General features: G+C 52.1%; 1 protein-coding gene across 3 annotated transcripts in view; it reads left to right on the top strand.

Annotated features, from left to right (window-relative positions):
* Nucleotides 1-27761, top strand: part of LOC137355609 (cAMP-dependent protein kinase catalytic subunit alpha-like) — a 202941-nt gene that overhangs the window by 27845 nt on the left and 147335 nt on the right. Inside the window, exon 1 of one of the 3 annotated variants that reach the window (XM_068020929.1) lies at nt 12588-13011. The exons of the other annotated variants lie outside the window; for them this stretch is intronic. Coding sequence (XP_067877030.1) covers nt 12810-13011 — 202 coding nt within the window. The 5' untranslated portion in view covers nt 12588-12809. Of the gene's footprint in view, nt 1-12587; nt 13012-27761 lie in introns of those variants that run through there. 3 annotated transcript variants of the gene reach the window in all.

Here is a 27761-nt window from a genome sequence, read left to right as displayed (position 1 = left end):
ACTAGCCTGCTTGGCAACCTGTTTTTTCTGAATTGTACAAAGTTTTGAACAGAGAGACTGCAGTATGCTCCTGGACTGAAGAAGACCTCTCCTGTCTGGCTCTCCCTCTCTTTCTCACGGAACTCCAAATCCACTGAAGACCCGTGAACCCCATGAGAGAAAGGTCTCCTACAGTGAACAAGGTTTGAGAAGAATACTGGGCCCCAGTGAAGAGCAAGATCTACCTACAATCAAGGACTCTACAGTAAGCTCGAAGAACCGTAACAAAAACCCTCTTCAGAGAGTGCCTCAAACTTTTCCACTTTATTTTCTTCTCTTTTCTGTCTCTATCTGCATGTGTGTGTCGCGTATGCATGCTAGCATGGGCGTGTCGTGTATCCGTAGGTGTTAACTGTATTGGAGTTTAAGTTTAATAAATTCCAATCTTCTTTAAACCTAAGAAAATCTGTTTGTGCTGTGTTCTTTGCCTTTATAATTGGTAAATAGTGAACAAGGATTCACCAAGGGGGTGCTAAAATCACTGTGTTTAAAATTAAACCCTGTTACAGTAAGACCAGGTGAAGGCTGAAAGGGAACCCTAGACCCCTTTCTCACCGGTCATAACAGCATATTGGAGTGAAGGCAAGAGAGGTTGTAGGAATTACAGAGTTGGCCTCAGCACCTTGGGGTGGGGGAAGAGTAAATGGTAGGCAACCCTGCTCCTGATTCACTGACCATCCCCGTCTGCCTGTAATGTCTGTGTGTTGAACACCGAACAAGCATAGAATAGAGCATGGGTATGGTATTTTAGAGTCAAATGACTGGACTAGTAAGTTCAAATCCCACTACGGCAGTTGACGAGTTTAAATTCAGTTAATTAAATAAATCTGGAATAAAAGGCTGGTATTAGTAATGGTGACCATGAAACTATCTGCAGCCCTTACCCGGTCTAGCTTATATGTGGTTGACTCTTAACTGCCATCTGAAATGGCCCTGCAAGCCACTCAGTTGTCACCATCATCTTTCGAGGGCAATTTGGGATGGGTAATAAATGCTTGCCTAGACAGTGACGCCCACATCCCAGCAACGAATAAAAAACAGCACCTTCCAAACCCGCAAACTCTACCACCTCGAAGGACAAGGGCAGCAGATGCATGGGAAAGACACCACCTGCAAGTTCCCCTCCAAGCCACACACCATCCTGACTTGGAACTATATCGCCATTCCTTCACTGTCGCTGCGTCAAAATCCTGGAATTCCCTTCCTAACAGCACTGTGGGTGTACCTACCACACATGGACTGCAGCGGTTCAAGAAGGCAGCTCACCACCACCTTCTCGAGGGCAATTCGGGATGGGTAATAAATGCTGGCATAGTCAGCGACACCCACACCCCAGCAACGAATATAAAAAAAAAGCTTGAAGTTGTATGAATCAACAGCTGCCAGTATGTACATTTATATTGCTGTTTACTTCACCAAAAGTTTCTGTTTCATGCCGTTTAAATATTTTTCTACTTTCAAAACCTCTAAAATAGTTTCCTCCTTTTTCTACATGTAATTTTTAAAATCAAAATCACTATCTTGCTGTTAATTATTAAAAGCTAATTCTGGAGGTGCGCATGCATTGTTGTCAGTTGGTGGTAACATCATGCGAGGGATGGTGTTGGATAGAGGAGGGGGACGTTGCTGCAGCTGAGACCTGCTACCCCAATGGGTCTCTGCAATCCTCCTGAGCGAAACATAGGATTCTTTGGCACAAATGTCTGGCAGATTCTTTGGAGGAATTTTGAAGACATCAAACATTGTGGTGCAGGCAAGTGTCATCATCTTGCATAATAAATTACAAATTTACCTTTTTATTATGTTATAAATTTTATTTCCAGTGATATGTTCTCAGTTTAGTAGAGAAGTCATAATTTCTTCTAAAAATATTGTGCGCAATTTAATTGCTTCGTCATCTTTTGGTCACTGATTCTGAATTGGTTATTTGCAACGAAAGTCTAATTATCTTTTTTATTGGTACATTTGTGATTTATTGTCATTCTGGGAATGTGAAATTTGAACTAGACCGATCAAGTGGGACAGAAAACATGAATGTTGAAAAATGTATTCCCCATGATTGATGCCTGAAGTGTGAAAAATATGCACTTGACCACTGTTAATATATATCCAATAATATAGTCTCTGTTCTGTGATATTGGTCACTGTCTTCAGCAGAGTAGGGTATCTACAATGCAAGATGTAATACTGGTCATTGATTTGCAGTGTTCCCACTGCCCAGTGAGTGTCTCAGGAGAAAGCTCCCCTTGCCCAGTTACTGTCTGTGGGGATAGTGCGCCCGTTGCCTAGGTGAGCGTCTGTGGAGACAGTACGCCCGTTGCCCGAGTGAGCGTCTGTGGGGACAGTAGGCCCGTTGCCCGAGTGAGCGTCGGTGGGGATAGTGCGCCCATTGCCCGGGTGAGCTTCTGTGGGGAATGTGCGCCCATTGCCTGGTTGAGCGTCTGTGGGGATAGTGCGCCCGTTGTCCGCATGAGTATCTGTGGGGATAGTGTGCCTGGTGCCTGGGTGAGCTTCTGTGGGGAATGTGCGCCCATTGCGTGGGTGAGCGTCTGTGGGGATAGTGTGCGTGGTGCCTGGGTGAGCGTTTGTGGGGATAGTGCGCCTGTTGCCCGGGTGAGCGTCTGTGGGGATAGTGTATCTGTGGGGACAGCGCGCCCGTTGCCCACATGAGCGTCTGTGGGGATAGTGCGTCTGGTGCCTGGGAAAGCGATTGTGGATATAGTGCATCCGTTGTCCGCAAGAGCATCTGTGGGGAAAGTGTGCCTGGTGCCCGGGTGAGCGTCTGTGGGGATACTGCGTCCGTTGCCCACATGAGCGTTTGTGGGGATAGTGCCCGCATTGCCTGGGTCAGTGTTTGTGGGGATAGTGCGCCCGGGTGAGCGTCAGTGGGGATAGTGCGCCCGTTGCCACATGGGCATCTGTGGGGATAGCGCGCCTGTTGCTCGCATGGGCGTCTGTGGGGATAGTGCGCCCGTTGCCCGGGTGAGCGTCTGTGGGAATAGTGTATCTGTGGGGACAGTGCGCCCGTGGCCCACATGAGCGTCTGTGGGGATAGTGCACCCTTTGCCTGGGTGAGCGCCTGTGGGGATAGTGCGCCCGGGTGAGCGTCTGTGGGGATAGTGCGCCCGTTGCCCACGTGTGTCTCCATGGGGATAGTGCGCCCGTTGCCCGGGTGAGTGTCCGTGGGGATAGTGCGCCCGTTGCCCACATGGGCATCTGTGGGGATAGCGCGCCTGTTGCTCACTTGGGCGTCTGTGGGGATAGTGCGCCCGTTGCCCGGGTGAGCGTCTGTGGGGGATAGTGCGCCCGTTGCCCACGTGTGTCTCCATGGGGATAGTGCGCCCGTTGCCCGGGTGAGCGTCTGTGGGGGCGGTGCGCCCGGGTGAGCATCTGTGGGGACACGGTGCGCCCGGGTGAGCGTCTGTGGGCACGGTGCGCCCGTTGCTCGGGTGAGCATCTGTGGGCGCGGTGCGCCCGTTGCCCGGGTGGGGGTCTGTGGGAACAGAGTGCCCAGTGCCCGGTTGAGCGTCTGTGGGGACATTGCGCCCGTTGCCCAGGTGAGCGTCTATGGGGACAGTGCACCCGGTTGAGCGTCTGTGGGGACAGTGCGCCCGGGTGAGCGTCTGTGGGCACGGTGCGCCCCTTGCCCGGGTGAGCGTCTGTGGGCACGGTGCGCCCCTTGCCCGGGTGAGCGTCTGTGGGGATAGTGCGCCCAGCGCCCAGGTGAGCGTCTGTGGAGACAGTGCGCCCAGCGCCCAGGTGAGCCTCTGTGGGGACAGTGCGCCCGGCATCCCGGTGAGCCTCTGTGGGGACAGTGCGCCCGGCGCCCGGTTGAGCCTCTGTGGGGACAGTGCGCCCGGCGCCCAGGTGAGCGTCTGTGGGGACAGTGCGCCCGGCGTCCCGGTGAGCGTCTGTGAGGACAGTGCACCCGTTGCCCAGGTGAGTCAAGTTAATGTCCTGCTGGTTATTCTCATGTCTGTCTGCTTTTAATGGACTGTGATTGAAAAGCCGTTGTCTAATAATGCAATGCATGTCCTCTTCAGATGACATTGAAAACAAAACTCTGCAGCTGTACATGTTTTATGGAAGGCGTGATGTAGGTTTTAATCCTTCCACCTGCTTTGAGTTTCAGTCAGTGTAATATATATCAAAAGTACTATTATCTCCACGTAAGTAACTAGAAGTAGAAATTCCCAAGTTATTGCCTATACTGTGTTTTGTCCTGTTAGATATTGTCTGGATATTCATTTCAGTTTGAGGAATATATTTTTCTCAAGAACCAGAGAGGCAACCTCAAAAGAAAATAGAGGAGTGGGGAGGTGGTTAATCGCTGTCAGGTCTGGAGTTTGAATGGTACAGGTATTGATGCTCTTCGTTCAGGGGTTTGAGGTTTATGGCAGTTTCATACACCATAAGCCATCTGGTGATTCCATATATTGTCATGTTTGATTAATGTAACCCATGCAAAAAGATATCTGAGAGTACAAAGCCCTTCATTTCCCCTGCCTACACCCAGAGAAATATGATGCCATGCTTAGGCACCTTTTGTGCGGCTGATTATTTGCCTTGGAAGTAAGTTCAAGGGGTTTTATATTCTATTACAACTACTTAAATGAGCAAGGATGTAAGTTGGCAAGATTGGATCATTGGAGACCGACTATGTACAGCAGCTGCAACTCGTGATACTTATATGCAATTCCCAGTAGTAGAGCACAGCTATTAAAGGTACTTGTCAAGTCAGGGCAGTGATTGTGCAGTCCTTTGGCCTTCTGAAAAAGTGGTTCAAATGTTTAAATCGCTCTGAGGCTTTGCAGTATGACCCTCTGAGTGTTTTAGAGGTTCTTGTGCAGTTTTGCATAACAAAAGTAGGCCTGGCATTATGAGCAGGGAAGCAGTCTTTACAGGAAGACTGATGAGCATCATCATTCTCTAATTTAAAAAAACATAAACCCACCAAGGCAAATGAGAGAGTTACTGTGACAGATTTGTACCTTGGGCCTTTTAGTCATCATGAAGGTACCATTTAACCTTCTCGTCTGGGTTTGTACTGGTGGCGTATGTCTTCAGGACAGTCCTGTTGAAACAAACTTGCATTTATACATTGCTTATTTATATTTATACATATATTTAACACACAAGAATGTTCCAGAGCACTTCAAAGAGACCTGATGTCCTTTTCCCAGCATCACCAGAGCACCTGTACCCCAAGTGCAGGCAAAGGGAAAATCTACCTTGTACTGTTCTGGTAGCTCAGTGTTCTGTTTGCTGCTCAACAATGCCTTGCTGCCTTGATGCAGCAAGACCTTTTCAGCCTCTTCTCTCATTCGTTCAACCCCATTGAATGACTTAATTATGCTCCCCACTTTCTTTCTTTGTGTAACATCTCGTGCTTATGTATGTAGAATTTTATCTGTGAATTTGGTCTAGGTCTTCGTGTAGCGCCTTGGCTTCTTCAGACTTGACAAATTTCTCTATCTGATTAACGTAGTACATTTTTGAATTAGCTCAGAATTAGTAGGAGCCCCAGCACTAATACCTTGGGATGCCCATTTGGGATATAATTTCCCTTCTAAAGAAAAATCAAGGAGGTTAGTTTGTCAGGATCTGCCCTCTTATTAAACCATGGTCACTGTCATTTGCTAGGTTATTTTCATAACCGATAACAATCAAGTTTCTTCCTAATGGTCATTTCCTTTTATTTGGTCAGTTATTGATGTAAGTCTAATGGGTCTGTAGTTACCAGAGTTTGTTTTATGACCTTGTTGAAAGTAAGTGACCCAACCCAATATTCAGCTCTAATGGGTTCTGCCTGCACCCTCCTGACTGGCTCCCCAACCCCACCACCTAAAACATACAGTCTGTGGCCATACATGGCGACCCACACCTGCTAGTGGAACATGTAATCTGTAGCTCTCGGCAGCTCCTTTCACCTCCTACAATCTCCCTCGTAAAAGTTTGGGGCGGCACAGTGACGCAGTGTTTAGCACCGCAGCCTCACAGCTCCAGGGACCCGGGTTCAGTTCTGGGTACTGCCTGTGTGGAGTTTGCAAGTTCTCCCTGTGACCGCATGGGTTTCCGCCGGGTGCTCCGGTTTCCTCCCACAGCCAAAGACTTGCAGGTTGATAGGTAAATTGGCCATTGTAAATTGCCCCTAGTGTAGGTAGGTGGTAGGAGAATGGTGGGGATGTGGTAGGGAATATGAGGTTAATGTAGGATTAGTATAAAATGGGTGGTTGTTGGTTGGCATCAACTCGGTGGGCCGAAGGGCCTGTTTCAGTGTTGTATCTCTAAATAAAAAAAAACATGAGTTAAAGAGGCGAAAGAAAAAGAGACAACAATACTGAAAGAACCAGCAACATGAAGATGGCAGATACAGGTAAAGCGAGAGTGACTGTTTGCACCAAGCCACTGTATGCAACATTATGGGAAATTCAGTATTAAGTTAGTTAAACTATATCTGCAGCTCATGACATTTTGAAGTCTGTTTTCGATTAAACCCTGAAACAAAAGCAAAAAATGCCTGAAACACTCAAGTCAGGCAGCATCTGTGGAGAGAACTAAGTTTTCTCAAAGGTTCCATATCTTAAAACGGCAACTTGTTCTCTCCACAGATGGTGCCTGACCCGCTGAGTGGTTCTAACATTTTCTGTTCTTGTTTTAGATTTCCAGCATGAGCAGCATTTTGCTTTTTCTTATTTAGACCTTGTTTAAACTCATTAATCTTGTTTCCCTTATGTGTATGACATGGAATAATTCAGTTACTAAATTGATGTGGTATTGTTGAGTAGCAGGATTGAGGCAGAAAGCTATGTCAAGTGCTGCTTTCAGCTCTGCCTATAAAGGATGTAGTGGACACATTTACAAGACGATTTCCTGCTTACCTTTGCAGTTCTGCTTAAGTCAACGCTTTTCCTGCTTCCATTTCAAGTATGCCTGGCGTGAGGGACTATATTGCTTTTCTCTCATGTCTCCTCCCATGTCTAGCACATTTTGTGCAGAAACTGCATTTATATAGCCCCATTAATGTCGTGAAACATCCCAAGGCGCTTCACAGGAATGTTATCAAACAAAATTTGACACAGAGGCATATTAGGACAGAAAAGAGGTAGGTTTCAATAAACCTGTCAAAGGAGGCTAGAGAGGCAGAGAAGTATAGGGAGGGAATTCCAGAGCTAAGGGCCTAAGGGCACGGCTGCCAGCAGTGGATTAAAAGCAGGGATGGGCAACAGGCCAGAATTGGAGGACTGCAGAGATCTTGGAGGGTTGTAGGGCTGAAGGAAGTTTCAGAGATGAGGAGGGATTTGAGAACAAGGGATGAGAATTTTAAAATAAACATTGCTGGTCAGTGAGTACAGGAGGTGATGGGCAGCTGTTTTGGATGAGCTGAAGTTTATGGCAGATGATAGTATGCCCATTGCTCCTGTATAGTCTAAATCCGCATTCCCTGACTATCTACTGTAGCTTAGAGGTTTTACTGAATTGCTGTTCCCTTTGGTGTATCTTCTGTTCCATCATGGCTGAATTTTCTTGTTGCCTTGTACAGTTGAAAAGCCTTGTCAGATTGTTAACAAATAACATAACTCCATTATTAGAAGGGGGTTCTGAATGGCTCATTCACTGTGCATGTATTAAAACAAAGACCATTTCATAAATTACTGTGCTGAAAATTGTCTCATTTCCAAAAGTCTTTAGGAAGCAATTAACGCACATTTAATTTGAGGGGTGGAGGGAGAGAGGACATTTTGATCCGTGTTGGTGCTGAAATTATCACATTCTGTACACTGGCTACAGCTCTTCGTTCATTTTCTAAATTCAATTTCTAATTTAATGCAACATGTTCACAAAATGAAGTTGAAACAACATTTAGTGTGAAATGACAGCTCATACTCTTCCAGTCAGTTCTTGGGGAAAGCACAGCCTGGTATCCCATGTCTGGGTACTTTGTAAATTTGTTAAAGTCCCCTCTTTGCTGTGTGGAGATTTTTTTTTTAAATGCAGTTTTGAAAGTGGAAATCGCAGAATTTGCCTCTTAATGTCAAACTTCTAATTTTTTTAATTCAGTTTATTTTTAAATCTTTAAAAATTAAATGGTAAGTGGAGAGCTAAAGCCCTATGGACCAAAAGACCAGGTTTCAAATCTTCTGTTTGCCTTTAATTCTTTTTTTTCAATATCTGCTTTCTGCCATGTTTTTTAAAAAATATGTGTAAACATTAATTTGGGATTAGAATCTTGTATTGGCCCTCATTTGCTGTGGATGAATTATTTTTAAATGAATAAAATGAAATATTTTGCCAGTTAGATATCTAAAATAAGGCGGTAATTGTAATGAGATGATAGCAGACAGATGCAAATGAAGGTGGCTGGGTTCATTAGCAGTTTCAGTATTTAGGCTAAAAATAATCACATGACTAAGTCACATGAGGTAGTTTACATATCAGCTGTACCTAATGTAAAAGCTGAGTTCCAAATTACTGGAAAATGCCCTTTTACAATGTGGTAATCAGATTTTTTTTTCTGGGGTGGGGGAGTGGGGGGAGAAGCATGCTTCGAGACAACCAAAGAATATAAATGTCAGCAATTTCAACCCCCCCCACCCCTTCAAAACTGTCTAAATTTCCACGGAAAAACCTTCCCTTTTTCATGTTTCCCTCTCTCCTTTGCTTCCCTTATCCTAGTTCAGGTCTCATCCTGCTCGACTTTGTGCTGAATCCTGATCCTGCTCCCACTCCCGTTTTCCCTTGGCCTGATTCTGGTCCTGCTCTGCATTGCTGTCTTCAGCCAGTGGTTCTGGTAGAAGTGACCACCACATAGTCCTTGCGGAGACAAGGTTCTGTCTTCATGTTGAGGTATACCCTTTATCGTGTTGTGTGGTACTACCACCGTTCGAAATGGATAGATTTAGAACAGATCTCGCAACTCAAAACTGCGCAACCATGAGGTACTGTGAGCCATCAGCAGCAGCAGAATTGTATTCAACCACAATCTGTAACCTCATGGTCCAGCTTATCCCACACTCCCATTACCGTCAAGCCAGGGCATCAGCTCTGGTTCCACGAAGGAGGGGATACCAGGAGCAGCACCAGGCATACCTAAAAATGAGATGGCAACCCAGTGAAACTACAACACAGAACAACATGCATGTCAAACGGCAGAAGCAGCATGTGATAGCGCTAAGAGCAATCCCGCAACCAACAGATCAGATCTAAGTTCTGCAGTCCTGTCACTTCCAGTTGTGAATGGTGGTGGAAAATTAAACAACTAACAGTAGGAAGCTTCACAAATATCCTCATCCGCAATGATGAGAGAGCCCAGCATATCAGTGCAAAAGACAAAGCTGAAACATTTGCAACCATTTTCAGCCAGAATTGCCAAGTAGATGATCATCTTGGCCGCCTCCTGAGGTTCCAGAATCACGTGCCAGTCTTCAGCCAATACGATTCACTCCACATGATATCAAGAAACAGCTGAAGGCACTGGATACTGCAAAGGCTATGGGCCCTGACAACATTCTGGCAATAGCACTGAAGACCAGAGCTGGGTACGCCCCCAAACCAAGCTGTTCCAGTACAACTACACCATTGGCATCTACCCAACAATGTGGAAAATTGCCCAGGTATGTCCTGTACACAAAAAGCAGGACAAATCCAATCTGGTCAATTACTGCCCCATCAGTCTACTCTTGATCATCAGCAAAGTGGTAGAAGGTGCGGTTGACAGTGCCATCAAGCAGCACTTGCTTAGCAATAACCTGCTTACTGCTGCTCAGTTTGGGTTCGGCCAGGGCCACTCAGCTCCTGACCTCATAACAGCCTTTGTCCAAACATGGACAAAAGAGCTGAACTCCAGAGGTGAGGTGAGAGTGACCGCCCTTGACATCAAGGCAGCATTTGACCAAGTGTGGCATCGAGGAGCCCTCGCAAAACTGGAGTCAATGGGAATCGGGGAAAACTGTCCACTGTTTGGAGTCATACCTAGCACAAAGGAAGATGGTTGTGGTTTTTGGAGGTCAATCGTCTGAACTCCAGGACATCACTGCAGGAATTCCTCAGGATAGTGTCCTAGGCCCAACCATCTTCAGCTGCTGCATCAATGACCTTCCCTCCATCATAAGGTCGGAAGTGGGGATGTTCACTGATGATTGCACAATGTTCTGCACAATTTACGACTCCTCGGATACTGAAGCACTCCATGTCCATACGCAGCAAGACCTGGACAACATTCAGGCTTGGGCTGATAAGTGGCAAGTAACATTCGCACCACACAAGTGCCAGGCAATAATGACTATTTCCAACAAGAGAGAATCCAACCATCTCCACTTGGCATTATGATCGCTGAATTCCCCACTATCAACAACCCGGGGATTACCATTGACCAGAAACTTAACTGGACAAGCCGTATAAGTACTGTGGCTAAAAGAGCTGATCAGAGGTTGGGAATTCTGCAGCACGTGACTCCCCAAAGCCTGTCCATCACCTACAAGGCACAAGTCAGGAGTGATGGAATACTCTCCACTTGCCTGGATGAGTGCTGCTCCAACAACACTCAAGAAGCTCGACACCATCCAGGACTAAGCAGCCCACTTGATTGGCACCCATCCACCACCTTCAACATTCACCGTTCACCAACGCTCAGTGGCAGCAGTGTGTACCATCTACAAGGTGCGCTGCAGTAACACACCAAGGCTCCTTCGACAGCACCTTTCAAACCCATGACCTCTACCACCTAGAAGGTCAAGGGCAGCAGATGCATGGAAACACCACCACCTGCAGTTCCCCTCCAAGGCTCACACCATCCTGACTTGGAAATATATTGCTGTTCCTTCACTGTCGCTGGGTCAAAATCCTGGAAGTCCTTGCCTAACAGCACTGTGGGTGTGCTTACACCATGTGGACTGCGGCGGTTCAAGAAGGTGGCTCACCACCACCTTCTCTAGGGCAATTAGAGATGGGCAGTAAATACTGGCCTAGCCAGCGATGCCCACGTCCCGTGAAAGAATATATTGTTACAACCAGGTGAGAAAGGCGTATAGGGGTCCCTCTCAGCCTTCACCTGGTCTTATCATAACGGTTTAATTTTAAACAGTGTTTTTAGCTCCCCCTTGGTGAATCCTTGTTCACCGCTTTACAATTATAAGGCAAAGAAACCAACACAAACAGGCTTTCTTAGGTTTAAAGAAGAAAAGTTTGAAATTTATTACATTTAAACTTAAATTCTAATTCGGTTAATGCCTATGGATACATGACACACCCACCCTAGCATGCATACGTGATGCACATGCAGATAGAGTCAGAACAGCACAGAAGAAATAAAGTTGAAAAGTTTGAGGCAATATCTGAAGAGTTTTTGTTACGGTTCTTCAAGCTCACTGTAGAGTCCTTGCTTTTCGTTGGGGCCCAGTATTCTTCTTAAACCTTGTTCGCTGTAGGAAACTTTTCTCTCTTGGTGTTCATATGTCTTCGGTGGATTCAGAGGCTTGTGAGAGAGAGATGGGAGCAGACAGGAGAGCTCTTCTCAATCCAGGAGCAAACAGTCTTTCTGAGTTCAAACTGTTTGTACAATTCAGAAAACCCCAGCTTTCCAAGCAGGTTAGTGTTGTGACTAACTGGTCTGACCACGTATCACTTTAGCAGTCTCTGGAATGCTCCTCTTACACACAATACCTGGTGATCAAGGTCCATTGTGGGTTGAATGTGTCAGGGAATGGTCCTTTGTCCTTCCATTCACCATCTGTTAATATGCAAATGTCTTTTCCCGCCATGGCTGATCTGTTTAACAAGTCCTTTCTTCACTCCAGTAACAGTTTAAAATCAATGTTCATGACAAAATTCATGTGCCTCATTCTTGGCAGGTGGGGGCCTAGCATGACAATATATTTAAAAAAAATCTCCACTGCCCACATAAAACAGAATTTCCATTTACAGATACAAGTTTGTCATCGTCATTACTTCCTGAATCTCTGATCTGGTAAGTAGCTCATGTCCTTGTGACTGCTTCATTACATGTGTCAGTGAAGTGGCAAATAATCCCAAACTGATCTTGCTTCATTGTGGAGTTGAATAGCTGTTGGTACTGAGTGAGTTTGTTCTGGGCGTTTACAGTGGTATGAATCCCAGTGGCCCAAGTCTCTTGCCCTTATACCCTCTCACTATGCTGTCACCCAGTCTCTGGCTGATTTCCCTGATCTGAAAATCTGAAATGAGGATTTGGGGTGGAGGAGAATGGTGTAAGATGCTTTTAAGTACAACTGAATACATTTGAAAGGTGTGTACTAAATGCAGATTGACATGTTTGCTAATTTCTGCAAAGTGTGCCTTCAGAGTCATATTACATGCTTTGCTCTTTGCTGTCTCGCAGCTGCCTGTTCGGTGATTTGTGCAAAACAGGCAGCAGAAACCCGGCACTGAATGTGTTTTGCCTGAATTTCTAAAGGTTTACTGAAAGAACGACATGCCTGAAGCTATCAAATCACTGGCTTGCAGCCAGAAGGAAGTTGTTTTGATTGTGTTCTTGCTTTCGCTAAATAACCAGCTGGAAGCAGCGTGTATCAGTATCCGTGCTGCTGTGGGCTGCTGCACTTTAATGTGTATGATAGGAAGGTGTGCGGTTTACTGCAGACTGCTCAGCCAGCCTGTGCATTAGTTGCCTCGCTGAGTGAAGCCAGGATGTTGTTCGAGTCTCGCTGGTAAAATTAGCTCCCTTTTTCTCTGCTGTAACTGTTGATGCCAAGAGCCAAAGAAAGAAGAATCCTACGGATCTATGTTTTGAAATCATGAATCAGTGTTCAGAGGTGACCTGCCAACAAGCTGCTGATCACAAAGGGTCGAAGATGTCCTCTGCCTTGCAAAAACTTGAGAACTTGGCCATAAGACTCTTTAACAGGAGTACAAGAGGATCTCCACAGGACTTTGAAACGGATTCAGAAAGTGATAGCCGACAGGAGTCAGAGTACTGTTTAGCCTGGAACTTGCACAGTGAGTGTCTATTTATGTATTAAAAGCCCTCCTTTTTTTAGATCAATTTAATGCTTGACTGAATTCCCCTGCTACTGTTAATTAAATGCTCAATGTGGTATCATTTCTTAATTGCAGTGTGTTTGAATGTTTGTTCATAGCTGAAGGGCTTTGAGCCATAATGAAGCATCTGAACTAAGAACACTAAAAAACCGTTTGCTCAGTCTACTGTGCAGTACTTTGATGGAAAACCCACAGGCAGCCTCGCACTTTAGGACTAAGTGCAGGTGCTGCAGCTCTTCGTGCAGCTGACCCGACCAGCTCATCACACACCATGTTCTCACTTGAATGTATGTCAGGACTAAATAGCTCTCTCTCTCTAATGCTGCGTTTATGTTTCGGTAATGCCACCGAGATGGTCATGTTGAATTCAGAGCAGCAGTAGGTTTCCCAGTTTGCTCAGCTGCTTCCTGTGAATTAAGGAACATGCTGTAATTTGTTGCCTCAATTTCTGTTTAAAAGGTGTGATGATGGGATAGTGCATGCTGGCCTGTTGTCTCTGGGACTTTGGGTTTGAATCCAGCTGACAGTAATGAAGTGCAAGACTCCCGTACTGTCTGTCAGTTAAAAGGATCCTACACAACATGATTTTGGCCAGTCTCTGCTCAGTTTGTAGTGCGTTTTGGCCCACAGCGCAAAACTGCTCCTAGTGCAATAGGTGATGTTCCTCTGAGATTGGGATAGAGGAGTGGGAGCTTTACTCTGCATGAATATTCCTGACCTTGGGAATGTCTGATTCTGACATTGAGTGCCTGCACTGAAAATCATACAGCACAGAAGGAGGCCATTTGGCCCATTGCATCTGTGTCACCTCTTAGAGCGAGTCCCACTTCCCTACTCTTTTCCCATTGCTCTGCAAATGTTTCGTTTTCAAGTATTATTCTCTTGTTGAAAGTCCCTATGAGATCTGCTTCCACCACCCTTCCAAGCAATGCATTCTAGATTATGACTTTGTGCTTAAAAAAAAACAAATTAAAAAATATTCTCCTCCTATCCCTTCTGGTTCTTTAATTTATCTTAAATCTTTGCCCTTTGGTTCCCAACACACCCACTTCGAAGTGGAAACAGTTTCTCCTCATTAACTCTATCAAAACTCCTTATAATTTTGACAGCTTTAGCGACTTATCCTTCCATCTTCAAAGATTTATGTATGCAAACCCTCTGGTCTCTCTGTTTCTGCACCTGCTTTTACAATTGTACCATTTAGTTTATATTGCCTCTCCTCATTCTTCCTCCCAAAATGCATTACTTCACACTTCTCTGCATTAAGTTTCATATGTCTGCCAATTTCACCAGTCTAACAAGAAATACCGGAAATACTCAGCAGGTCTGGCAGCATCTGTGGAGAGAGAAGCAGAGTTAACGTTTCAGGTCAGTGACCCTTCATCAGAGTTCTGCTGAGTATTTCCAGCATTTCTTGTTTTTATTTCAGATTTTCAGCTTCTGCAGTATTTTGCTTTTATTACACCAGTCTGTCTATGTTCTTCTGAAGTCTGCTACAATCCTGCTCACTGATGACACGCAACTTGGAAATATAGTAATCTGCAAACTTTAAAATTATGCCCTGTATATCCAAGTCCAGATAGTTAAAATGTGTGATAAAGAGCAATGGTCTTAATACCAACCCCTGAGGGACGCCATTGTACACTTCCCTCCAGTTTGTAAAATAAAGGTTCACTATTACTGTTACTTTGCTTTCTATCTCTTAGCCAGTTCTGTATCCCAATCTGCTATTGCCCCTTTAACCCTATGGGCTTCAAATTTGCTAACAAGTCTATTATATTGCACTTTATCAAATGTCTTCTGGAAGACTGCACTACCGGATCAGCCCCCTCTGTTTTTTTTTAATCAAAAATACTCAGAAAATTATTACTTTTCTCAGCATTGACATCCCTCACCTTAATGTGCATAAAATTCTCAAACACAGTAGATCGAGACTTCTTTCAGTTGTTCTCTGCGGAATCAAGGAGGATAGAGACACCAAGGGAGCATTGCCCTCCTGAAGAAGATTCAGTATTCATTAACTGGTCATTCCTTAGTTAGAAGACAGCTAGAACCTTGGTAGATTACATTTGGAGTGCTGTGAACTGTTCTGGTCTCCATATTGCAAAATGATATAGAAGCATTGGAGATGGTGCAAAAAAGATGATACCAGAACAGAGAGGATGCAACTGTCAAAGACTAAACAGGCTGCGGCTCCTTTCTGTGGAAAAGAAAAATTATGAAGTAGCTCAGTAGGGTAGACATAGAGATGATTCTGTTTCTGAGGGAGTCCAAAAATAGGGCCATAAATACGATAGTCACTAATAAATAAATAAGGAATTGAGGAAAAACTTCTTTGTACAGAAATTGATGAGAATGAGAACTTGCTACATGGAGCAGTTGAGGTGTAGAGCATAAATGCTCAATAAACACAAGAAAGAAATAGGTTATGCTGATAGATTGAAGTAAAATAGGGTGAGAGGATGCTCGTGCGGAGCATAGGAACAGGCATAGACCAGTTTGGGCCAAATGGCCTGTTGCTGTGCTGTAAAATTCTATATAATTCTATGTAATTTATTTTAGTTAAATCCTCATTTGTGCTGGCTTCAGTTATCTTGCTATTATGTTCAGCTTTAGTTTGGTCTTTTAAAACAATATCCTTGTCACACTTTTTTTTCCTCTAGCTCTACCTGTTCTAATTATAGAAAAAGTGATTTCTGCAGGTGTTGAGCTAAAAGGTGCCAAATTCATAAGCTGAAAAGGCCTTTATTAACGCCATATAAGTTCGAGTGGTGTGTGGGATCTGCCTTTGTATCCTACCAAAGGTGTCCTTTTAGCTGCCATTTGAGACTATCATTGTCCGGAGCCATCAACTGTTGTGAGGTAATGAATTAAAATCTGACCATTCTGTTAAGTAATCTGCATCAGTATCAGTATCATTCTTGGGCAAAAACAGCGCACATGCTACTGTCTCTTCCACTCTGAAAAACACTTGCTATGGTTTACTTTGAATGGACACTTTGATGCAAAGTCCGGGTGGGTTGGTATATCTGTGGCCCCATACCTTGTTAGGAGCTGAACAGTAGTAGGAGAGCAACGCTGTTGTTTCTATCTGGCCTGTTGCTGTGCAAGACGTATAGCTCTAGTTCACATGGAGTGTTTCCAGTCACTGTGGAGATTTCACAACATTAGTGTAAGGGGGTCAGTTTAGTTTCAAAGAGGGTTGTTTATTTTGTCTGCTATCTGTGGGAAAGAGTTGACAGGAAGTGAAACTTTTAGAAAGTTGTTAAGCTATTTTAAGTGTTCCATCACAATTGATTACAGAAAAGATGTTTGGCTCTTTTTAAGGAGCTGGGATTTTATGCCATTGTTATGAAGCTTTCGTTTTTGATAGATTCAAAGTACTGCCTAGGTAGGCCAGCAAATCACTTTGGAGAAACACTGACAATACCATGTTTAGTAATGCTGACTGTTGAGCTTGTGCTGTGGAATCTACTTCAACAAACTCACCATGCCACCTTGAAATATGTAATCTTTGCAGCCAACAAAATCTCACATACAACAAAAAGAAACTGCAGGCAATCCATCAGCAACGAGCCTTTAACACTTCTCAAGGACTTAACGAGCCATCTTAACCAGTATAAATCTGACTTTTTAGTTCTATTTTAGTTGTCAACAACAAAAACTTGCATTTAAATGGCGTCTTTAGAAACATAGAAAGCAGGAGTAGGCCATTCGGCCCTTTGGGCCTGCTCCGCCATTCAAAAAAGATCATGGCTGATCGTCTAATTCAGTACCCTGTTCCCGCTTTCTCCCCATATCCCTTGATCCCTTTGGCATTAAGAAATATATCTCTCTCCTTCTTGAATATATTTCATGATTTGGCCTCCAATGCCTTCTGCGATAGAGAATTCCACAGGTTCACCACCCTCTGAGTGAAGAAATTACTCCTCATCTCGGTTGTAAATGGCATACCCCGTATCCTGAGACTGTGACCCCTGGTTCTGGACTCGCCAGCCATCGGGAACATCCTCCCTGCGTCTAGCCTGTCTAGTCCTGTTAGAACTTTATAGGTTTCTATGAGATCCCCTCTCATTCTTGTACTTTAATGTAGTAAAACATCCTAAGGCACTTCACAGGAGTGGCCTCAAACAAAGTTTGATACCAAGGTGTTAGGCAAGATGTCAAAAAGCTGGGCTAAAGAGGTAGGTTTAAGGAGCATCTTAAAGGAGGAAAAAGAGCTAACAAGGTGGGAAGATTTAGGGAGAGAATTCCAGAGCTTAGGATCTTGGCAGCTGAAGGCACAGCCACCGATGGTGGAGTGATTAAAATCAGGAATGCTCAAGATGCCAGAATTGGAGGAACACATCTAAGGATTGTAGGACTTGAGATTACAGCGATGGGGAGAGGCAAGGCCATGGACGGATTTGAAAGCATCAATGAGAATTTAAAAATCGAGGTGTTGCTTAACCGAGAGCCAATGTAGGTCAGTGACATAGAACATAGAAAATACAGCACAGAACAGGCCCTTCGGCCCACGATGTTGTGCCGATCCTTTGTCCTCTGTCAAGGACAATTTAATCTATACCCCATCATTCTCCTTTATCCATATACCTATCTAAAAGCCGTTTGAAAGTCCCTAAAGTTTCTGACTCAACAACTTCCCCAGGCAAGGCATTCCATGCCCCGACCGCTCTCTGGGTAAAGAACCTTCCCCTGACATCCCCCTTATATCTCCCACCCTTCACCTTAAATTTATGACCCCTTGTAACGCTTTGCTCCACCCGGGGAAAAAGTTTCTGACTGTCTACCCTATCTATTCCCCTGATCATCTTATAAACCTCTATCATGTCACCCCTCATCCTTCTCCGTTCTAATGAGAAGAGGCCTAGAATGTTCAGCCTTTCCTCGTAAGACTTATTCTCCATTCCAGGCAACATCCTGGTAAATCTCCTCTGCACCCTCTCCAAGGCTTCCACATCCTTCCTAAAATGAGGCGACCAGAACTGCACACAGTACTCCAAATGAGGCCTTACCAAGGTCCTGTACAGCTGCATCATCACCTCACGGCTCTTAAATTCAATCCCTCTGCTAATGAACGCTAACACCCCATATGCCTTCTTCACAGCCCTATCCACTTGAGTTGCAACTTTCAACGATCTATGCACATAGACCCCAAGGTCTCTCTGCTCCTCCACATGCCCAAGAACCCTACCGTTAACCCAGTATTTTGCATTCGTGTTTGTCCTTCCAAAATGGACGACCTCACACTTTTCAGGGTTAAACTCCATCTGCCACTTTTCAGCCCAGCACTGCAACCTATCCAAGTCCCTTTGCAGACGACAATAGCCCTCCTCGGTATCCACAACTCCACCAACCTTTGTATCATCTGCAAATTTACTGACCCACCCTTCGACTTCCTCATCCAAGTCGTTAATAAAAATCACAAACAGGAGAGGACCCAGAACTGATCCCTGTGGCACGCCACTGGTAACTGGGCTCCAGGCTGAGTATTTACCATCTAAGACCACTCTCTGCCTTCTATCAGTTAGCCAATTCTTAATCCAACTGGCCACATTCCCCACTATCCCATGCCTCCTGACTTTCTCCATAAGTCTACCATGGGGGACCTTATCAAATGCCTTACTAAAATCCATGTACACCACATCCACTGGTTTACCCTCATCCACTTGCTTGGTCACCTTGGTGACTTGCTGGGAATAAGGAGATGGGCAGCAGAGTTTTGGATGATCTCAAGTTTATGGAGGGTAGAATGTGGGAGGCCAGCCACTAGTGTATTGGGACAGTCAAGTCTAGAAGAAACAAAGGTATGGATGATGGTTTCAGCAGCAGATGAGTTGAAATGGGGCAGAGTCAGGCGATGGAAATAGGTGGTCTTGGTGCAGATATGTGGTCGGTAGCTTGTCATGGGTCAAATAGAACAGCAAGGTTATATTTATATTGTAATTATATTACTACATTGTGAAGTGCTTTGAGACACTGCTGAGAGATGTGATGAGTCATTATAATGAATGCAAATTCTTTCCTAATCCAGCTGGGTGCATTGTGCCATTGTGCTATATTAAAAAAAATGGCTGTGTCAACACAGAGCACCTCACTTTAACAACGATGGAGTGTAAGTCCTTGTGAAATCTGTAATGGAAGGTTATGAGGATGTTTTTGATTGGGGAGGGTAGCTACTAAATGCGCAAAGGAAGCGTTAAGTGTGGGAATACATCACCGAGTTAGTCAGCCCTGTGTTAATTGCCAGCAGCACCTGGATTGCAGTGTGTAAAAAGTTACAAGCTAGGCACCATAATCTCCAACAGCCTAGTAAAAACTATGGCACACACCTAGTCTATCTTGGTGTTCTCTGCACAGTGCAATGCACATGAACAGTATGGTCCTGGACACACACCTTTTATTTAGCATGAGAAATAGCAGTGTGCCAAACCATTTTTATTCTTTGTATATGGGCAACTTTGACAAGGCAGCATTTATTACCCTGACAGCATTGAGTCAACCATGTAGTGTAAGACTAGAGTCACATGGAGGCTGGAGGAGGCAAAGGTGGCAGGCTTTCTTTCCTAGAGGGCATCAGTTGGGTTTTTAATGACAGTCCATCAGCTCTTGTAATTTTTATGCTCGTCCACAAATTGCCCAATTTATTGAATTCAACTTAACAATGCTCTGTTACGATCAGGTGAGGAGGGGTCGAAAGGCTCCCCTCTTGTCCCTTTCCCTGTTTGACTGCAACAGGGTTTATTTCTTTAAACAGTGAAGGTGCTTACCAATTCAGTGAGTGTTTACCCTTTTAGGTGCTATGGTCATAAAATAACTAATCGGACAGGTTTTCTTGAGTTTAGGCAAGAAAGAGGTTGGTTTATTATACTTAAAACCAAAACCGGATCTAAATAAAAATAATAAACCATGCTCCAACTTTCTTACTCACACTCTCTCTGTCTCAGTCTCTCTGTCTCGCGCTCTCTGTCTCGCGCTCTCTGTCTCGCGCTCTCTGTCTCGCGCTCTCCGTCTCGCGCTCTCCCTCTCGCGCTCTCCCTCTCGCGCTCTCCCTCTCGCGCTCTCCCTCTCGCGCTCTCCCTCTCGCGCTCTCCCTCTCGCGCTCTCCCTCTCGCGCTCTCCCTCTCGCGCTCTCCCTCTCGCGCTCTCCCTCTCGCGCTCTCCCTCTCGCGCTCTCCCTCTCGCGCTCTCCCTCTCGCGCTCTCCCTCTCGCGCTCTCCCTCTCGCGCTCTCCCTCTCGCGCTCTCCCTCTCGCGCTCTCCCTCTCGCGCTCTCCCTCTCGCGCTCTCCCTCTCGCGCTCTCCCTCTCGCGCTCTCCCTCTCGCGCTCTCCCTCTCGCGCTCTCCCTCTCGCGCTCTCCCTCTCGCGCTCTCCCTCTCGCGCTCTCCCTCTCGCGCTCTCCCTCTCGCGCTCTCCCTCTCGCGCTCTCCCTCTCGCGCTCTCCCTCTCGCGCTCTCCCTCTCGCGCTCTCCCTCTCGCGCTCTCCCTCTCGCGCTCTCCCTCTCGCGCTCTCCCTCTCGCGCTCTCCCTCTCGCGCTCTCCCTCTCGCGCTCTCCCTCTCGCGCTCTCCCTCTCGCGCTCTCCCTCTCGCGCTCTCCCTCTCGCGCTCTCCCTCTCGCGCTCTCCCTCTCGCGCTCTCCCTCTCGCGCTCTCCCTCTCGCGCTCTCCCTCTCGCGCTCTCCCTCTCGCGCTCTCCCTCTCGCGCTCTCCCTCTCGCGCTCTCCCTCTCGCGCTCTCCCTCTCGCGCTCTCCCTCTCGCGCTCTCCCTCTCGCGCTCTCCCTCTCGCGCTCTCCCTCTCGCGCTCTCCCTCTCGCGCTCTCCCTCTCGCGCTCTCCCTCTCGCGCTCTCCCTCTCGCGCTCTCCCTCTCGCGCTCTCCCTCTCGCGCTCTCCCTCTCGCGCTCTCCCTCTCGCGCTCTCCCTCTCGCGCTCTCCCTCTCGCGCTCTCCCTCTCGCGCTCTCCCTCTCGCGCTCTCCCTCTCGCGCTCTCCCTCTCGCGCTCTCCCTCTCGCGCTCTCCCTCTCGCGCTCTCCCTCTCGCGCTCTCCCTCTCGCGCTCTCCCTCTCGCGCTCTCCCTCTCGCGCTCTCCCTCTCTCGCGCTCTCCCTCTCGCGCTCTCCCTCTCTCGCGCTCTCCCTCTCGCGCTCTCCCTCTCGCGCGCTCTCCCTCTCGCGCTCTCCCTCTCTCGCGCTCTCCCTCTCGCGCTCTCCCTCTCGCGCTCTCCCTCTCGCGCTCTCCCTCTCGCGCTCTCCCTCTCGCGCTCTCCCTCTCGCGCTCTCCCTCTCGCGCTCTCCCTCTCGCGCTCTCCCTCTCGCGCTCTCCCTCTCGCGCTCTCCCTCTCGCGCTCTCCCTCTCGCGCTCTCCCTCTCGCGCTCTCCCTCTCGCGCTCTCCCTCTCGCGCTCTCCCTCTCGCGCTCTCCCTCTCGCGCTCTCCCCTCTCGCGCTCTCCCTCTCTCGCGCTCTCCCTCTCTCGCGCTCTCCCTCTCTCGCGCTCTCCCTCTCTCGCGCTCTCCCTCTCTCGCGCTCTCCCTCTCTCGCGCTCTCCCTCTCTCGCGCTCTCCCTCTCTCGCGCTCTCCCTCTCTCGCGCTCTCCCTCTCTCGCGCTCTCCCTCTCTCGCGCTCTCTCGCGCTCTCTCTCTCTAGCGCTCTCGAGCGCTCTCTCTCTCTCTCTCTCGAGCGCTCTCGCGCTCTCTCTCTCGAGCGCTCTCGCTCTCTCTCTCTCTCGAGCGCTCTCGCTCTCTCTCTCTCTCGAGCGCTCTCGCTCTCTCTCTCTCTCGAGCGCTCTCGCGCTCTCTCTCTCTCGAGCGCTCTCTCTCTCTCTCTCTCTCGAGCGCTCTCTCTCTCTCTCTCTCGAGCGCTCTCTCTCTCGAGCGCTCTCTCTCTCTCTCTCGAGCGCTCTCTCTCTCTCTCTCTCGAGCGCTCTCTCTCTCTCTCTCTCTCTCTCTCGCGCCCTCTCTCTCTCTCTCGCGCCCTCTCTCTCTCTCTCGCGCCCTCTCTCGCTCGCGCCCTCTCTCTCTCGCTCGCGCCCTCTCTCTCTCTCGCTCGCGCCCTCTCTCGCTCGCGCCCTCTCTCTCTCTCGCTCGCGCCCTCTCTCTCTCTCGCTCGCGCCCTCTCTCTCTCTCGCTCGCGCCCTCTCTCTCTCTCGCTCGCGCCCTATCTCTCTCTCGCGCTCGCGCCCTCTCTCTCTCTCGCTCGCGCCCTCTCTCTCTCTCGCTCGCGCCCTCTCTCTCGCTCGCGCCCTCTCTCTCTCTCGCTCGCGCCCTCTCTCTCTCTCGCTCGCGCCCTCTCTCTCTCTCGCTCGCGCCCTCTCTCTCTCTCGCTCGCGCCCTCTCTCTCTCTCGCTCGCGCCCTCACTCTCTCTCGCTCGCGCCCTCTCTCTCTCTCGCTCGCAGCCCTCTCTCGCTCGCGCCCTCTCTCGCTCGCGCCCTCTCTCTCTCTCGCTCGCGCCCTCTCTCTCGCTCGCTCGCGCCCTCTCTCTCGCTCGCTCGCGCCCTCTCTCTCGCTCGCTCGCGCCCTCTCTCTCGCTCGCTCGCGCCCTCTCTCTCGCTCGCTCGCGCCCTCTCTCTCGCTCGCTCGCGCCCTCTCTCTCGCTCGCTCGCGCCCTCTCTCTCGCTCGCTCGCGCCCTCTCTCTCGCTCGCTCGCGCCCTCTCTCTCGCTCGCTCGCGCCCCCTCTCTCGCTCGCTCGCGCCCCCTCTCTCGCCCGCTCGCGCCCCCTCTCTCTCCCGCTCGCGCCCCCTCTCTCTCCCGCTCGCGCCCCCTCTCTCTCCCGCTCGCGCCCCCTCTCTCTCCCGCTCGCGCCCCCTCTCTCTCCCGCTCGCGCCCCCTCTCTCTCCCGCTCGCGCCCCCTCTCTCTCCCGCTCGCGCCCCCTCTCTCTCCCGCTCGCGCCCCCTCTCTCTCCCGCTCGCGCCCCCTCTCTCTCCCGCTCGCGCCCCCTCTCTCTCCCGCTCGCGCCCCCTCTCTCTCCCGCTCGCGCCCCCTCTCTCTCCCGCTCGCGCCCCCTCTCTCTCCCGCTCGCGCCCCCTCTCTCTCCCGCTCGCGCCCCCTCTCTCTCCCGCTCGCGCCCCCTCTCTCTCCCGCTCGCGCCCCCTCTCTCTCCCGCTCGCGCCCCCTCTCTCTCCCGCTCGCGCCCCCTCTCTCTCCCGCTCGCGCCCCCTCTCTCTCCCGCTCGCGCCCCCTCTCTCTCCCGCTCGCGCCCCCTCTCTCTCCCGCTCGCGCCCCCTCTCTCTCCCGCTCGCGCCCCTCTCTCTCCCGCTCGCGCCCCCTCCCGCTCGCGCCCCCTCCCGCTCGCGCCCCCTCCCGCTCGCGCCCCCTCCCGCTCGCGCCCCCTCCCGCTCGCGCCCCCTCCCGCTCGCGCCCCCTCCCGCTCGCGCCCCCTCCCGCTCGCCCCCCCTCCCGCTCGCCCCCCCTCCCGCTCGCCCCCCCTCCCGCTCGCCCCCCCTCCCGCTCGCCCCCCCTCCCGCTCGCCCCCCCTCCCGCTCGCCCCCCCTCCCGCTCGCCCCCCCTCCCGCTCGCCCCCCCTCCCGCTCGCCCCCCCTCCCGCTCGCCCCCCCTCCCGCTCGCCCCCCCTCCCGCTCGCCCCCCCTCCCGCTCGCCCCCCCTCCCGCTCGCCCCCCCTCCCGCTCGCGCCCCCTCCCGCTCGCGCCCCCTCCCGCTCGCGCCCCCTCCCGCTCGCGCCCCCTCCCGCTCGCGCCCCCTCCCGCTCGCGCCCCCTCCCGCTCGCGCCCCCTCCCGCTCGCGCCCCCTCCCGCTCGCGCCCCCTCCCGCTCGCGCCCCCTCCCGCTCGCGCGCTCTCTCTCTCTCTCTCGCTCTGTCTCTCTCTCTCTCTCGCTCGCTCTCGCTCTGTCTCGCTCTGTCTCTCTCTCTCTCTCGCTCTGTCTCTCTCTCTCTCGCTCGCTCTCGCTCTGTCTCGCTCGCTCTCTCGCTCTGTCTCGCTCGCTCTCGCTCTGTCTCGCTCGCTCTCGCTCTGTCTCGCTCGCTCTCGCTCTGTCTCGCTCGCTCTCGCTCTGTCTCGCTCGCTCTCGCTCTGTCTCGCTCGCTCTCGCTCTGTCTCGCTCGCTCTCGCTCTGTCTCGCTCGCTCTCGCTCTGTCTCGCTCGCTCTCGCTCTGTCTCGCTCGCTCTCGCTCTGTCTCGCTCGCTCTCGCTCTGTCTCGCTCGCTCTCGCTCTGTCTCGCTCGCTCTCGCTCTGTCTCGCTCGCTCTCGCTCTGTCTCGCTCGCTCTCGCTCTGTCTCGCTCGCTCTCGCTCTGTCTCGCTCGCTCTCGCTCTGTCTCGCTCGCTCTCGCTCTGTCTCGCTCGCTCTCGCTCTGTCTCGCTCGCTCTCGCTCTGTCTCTCTCGCTCTCGCTCTGTCTCCCTCGCTCTCGCTCTGTCTCCCTCGCTCTCGCTCTGTCTCTCTCGCTCTCGCTCTCGCTCTCGCTCTCGCTCTGTCTCTCTCGCTCTCGCTCTCGCTCTGTCTCTCTCGCTCTCGCTCTGTCTCTCTCGCTCTCGCTCTGTCTCTCTCGCTCTCAGCTCTGTCTCTCTCGCTCTCGCTCTGTCTCTCTCGCTCTCGCTCTGTCTCTCTCGCTCTCGCTCTGTCTCTCTCGCTCTCGCTCTGTCTCTCTCGCTCTCGCTCTGTCTCTCTCGCTCTCGCTCTGTCTCTCTCGCTCTCGCTCTGTCTCTCTCGCGCTCGCGCCCTCTCTCTCTCTCGCTCGCGCCCTCTCTCTCTCTCGCTCGCAGCCCTCTCTCTCGCTCGCGCCCTCTCTCTCTCTCGCTCGCGCCCTCTCTCTCTCTCGCTCGCAGCCCTCTCTCTCTCTCGCTCGCGCCCTCTCTCTCTCTCGCTCGCGCCCTCACTCTCTCTCGCTCGCGCCCTCTCTCTCTCTCGCTCGCGCCCTCTCTCGCTCGCGCCCTCTCTCGCTCGCGCCCTCTCTCTCTCTCGCTCGCGCCCTCTCTCTCGCTCGCTCGCGCCCTCTCTCTCGCTCGCTCGCGCCCTCTCTCTCGCTCGCTCGCGCCCTCTCTCTCGCTCGCTCGCAGCCCTCTCTCTCGCTCGCTCGCGCCCTCTCTCTCGCTCGCTCGCAGCCCTCTCTCTCGCTCGCTCGCGCCCTCTCTCTCGCTCGCTCGCAGCCCTCTCTCTCGCTCGCTCGCGCCCCCTCTCTCGCTCGCTCGCGCCCCCTCTCTCGCCCGCTCGCGCCCCCTCTCTCTCCCGCTCGCGCCCCCTCTCTCTCCCGCTCGCGCCCCCTCTCTCTCCCGCTCGCGCCCCCTCTCTCTCCCGCTCGCGCCCCCTCTCTCTCCCGCTCGCGCCCCCTCTCTCTCCCGCTCGCGCCCCCTCTCTCTCCCGCTCGCGCCCCCTCTCTCTCCCGCTCGCGCCCCCTCTCTCTCCCGCTCGCGCCCCCTCTCTCTCCCGCTCGCGCCCCCTCTCTCTCCCGCTCGCGCCCCCTCTCTCTCCCGCTCGCGCCCCCTCTCTCTCCCGCTCGCGCCCCCTCTCTCTCCCGCTCGCGCCCCCTCTCTCTCCCGCTCGCGCCCCCCTCTCTCTCCCGCTCGCGCCCCCTCTCTCTCCCGCTCGCGCCCCCTCTCTCTCCCGCTCGCGCCCCCTCTCTCTCCCGCTCGCGCCCCCTCTCTCTCCCGCTCGCGCCCCCTCTCTCTCCCGCTCGCGCCCCCTCTCTCTCCCGCTCGCGCCCCCTCCCGCTCGCGCCCCCTCCCGCTCGCGCCCCCTCCCGCTCGCGCCCCCTCCCGCTCGCGCCCCCTCCCGCTCGCGCCCCCTCCCGCTCGCGCCCCCTCCCGCTCGCGCCCCCTCCCGCTCGCCCCCCCTCCCGCTCGCCCCCCCTCCCGCTCGCCCCCCCTCCCGCTCGCCCCCCCCTCCCGCTCGCCCCCCCTCCCGCTCGCCCCCCCTCCCGCTCGCCCCCCCTCCCGCTCGCCCCCCCCTCCCGCTCGCCCCCCCTCCCGCTCGCCCCCCCTCCCGCTCGCCCCCCCTCCCGCTCGCCCCCCCTCCCGCTCGCCCCCCCTCCCGCTCGCCCCCCCTCCCGCTCGCCCCCCCTCCCGCTCGCCCCCCTCCCGCTCGCCCCCCCTCCCGCTCGCGCCCCCTCCCGCTCGCGCCCCCTCCCGCTCGCGCCCCCTCCCGCTCGCGCCCCCTCCCGCTCGCGCCCCCTCCCGCTCGCGCCCCCTCCCGCTCGCGCCCCCTCCCGCTCGCGCGCTCTCTCTCTCTCTCTCGCTCTGTCTCTCTCTCTCTCTCGCTCGCTCTCGCTCTGTCTCGCTCTGTCTCTCTCTCTCTCTCGCTCTGTCTCTCTCTCTCTCGCTCGCTCTCGCTCTGTCTCGCTCGCTCTCGCTCTGTCTCGCTCGCTCTCGCTCTGTCTCGCTCGCTCTCGCTCTGTCTCGCTCGCTCTCGCTCTGTCTCGCTCGCTCTCGCTCTGTCTCGCTCGCTCTCGCTCTGTCTCGCTCGCTCTCGCTCTGTCTCGCTCGCTCTCGCTCTGTCTCGCTCGCTCTCGCTCTGTCTCGCTCGCTCTCGCTCTGTCTCGCTCGCTCTCGCTCTGTCTCGCTCGCTCTCGCTCTGTCTCGCTCGCTCTCGCTCTGTCTCGCTCGCTCTCGCTCTGTCTCGCTCGCTCTCGCTCTGTCTCGCTCGCTCTCGCTCTGTCTCGCTCGCTCTCGCTCTGTCTCGCTCGCTCTCGCTCTGTCTCGCTCGCTCTCGCTCTGTCTCGCTCGCTCTCGCTCTGTCTCTCTCGCTCTCGCTCTGTCTCCCTCGCTCTCGCTCTGTCTCCCTCGCTCTCGCTCTGTCTCCTCGCTCTCGCTCTCGCTCTCGCTCTCGCTCTGTCTCTCTCGCTCTCGCTCTCGCTCTGTCTCTCTCGCTCTCGCTCTGTCTCTCTCGCTCTCGCTCTGTCTCTCTCGCTCTCGCTCTGTCTCTCTCGCTCTCGCTCTGTCTCTCTCGCTCTCGCTCTGTCTCTCTCGCTCTCGCTCTGTCTCTCTCGCTCTCGCTCTGTCTCTCTCGCTCTCGCTCTGTCTCTCTCGCTCTCGCTCTGTCTCTCTCGCTCTCGCTCTGTCTCTCTCGCTCTCGCTCTGGCTCTCGCGCTCTCGCTCTGGCTCTCGCTCTCGCTCTGTCTCTCTCGCTCTCGCTCTCGCTCTGTCTCTCTCGCTCTCGCTCTCGCTCTCGCTCTCGCTCTCGCTCTGTCTCTCGCTCTCGCTCTCGCTCTGTCTCTCTCGCTCTCGCTCTGTCTCTCTCGCTCTCGCTCTGTCTCTCTCGCTCTCGCTCTGTCTCTCTCGCTCTCGCTCTGTCTCTCTCGCTCTCGCTCTGTCGCTCTCGCTCTCGCTCTGTCGCTCTCGCTCTCGCTCTGTCGCTCTCGCTCTCGCTCTGTCGCTCTCGCTCTCGCTCTGTCGCTCTCTCTGTCGCTCTCGCTCTCGCTCTGTCGCTCTCTCTGTCGCTCTCGCTCTCGCTCTGTCGCTCTCGCTCTCGCTCTGTCGCTCTCGCTCTGTCGCTCTCGCTCTCGCTCTGTCGCTCTCAGCTCTCGCTCTGTCCCTCTCGCTCTCGCTCTGTCCCTCTCGCTCTCGCTCTGTCCCTCTCGCTCTCGCTCGCGCCCTCTCGCTCTCGCTCGCGCCCTCTCTCTCTCGCTCGCGCCCTCTCTCTCTCGCTCGCGCCCTCTCTCTCTCGCTCGCGCCCTCTCTCTCTCGCTCGCGCCCTCTCTCTCTCGCTCGCGCCCTCTCTCTCTCGCTCGCGCCCTCTCTCTCTCGCTCGCGCCCTCTCTCTCTC

The sequence above is a fragment of the Heterodontus francisci genome, chromosome 43 (genome assembly GCF_036365525.1).
Source record: "Heterodontus francisci isolate sHetFra1 chromosome 43, sHetFra1.hap1, whole genome shotgun sequence".
Classification (NCBI taxonomy): Eukaryota; Metazoa; Chordata; class Chondrichthyes; order Heterodontiformes; family Heterodontidae; genus Heterodontus; species Heterodontus francisci.
Note: the sequence above shows the minus strand (reverse complement) of the source record. Positions and strands in the feature narration are given on the sequence as shown.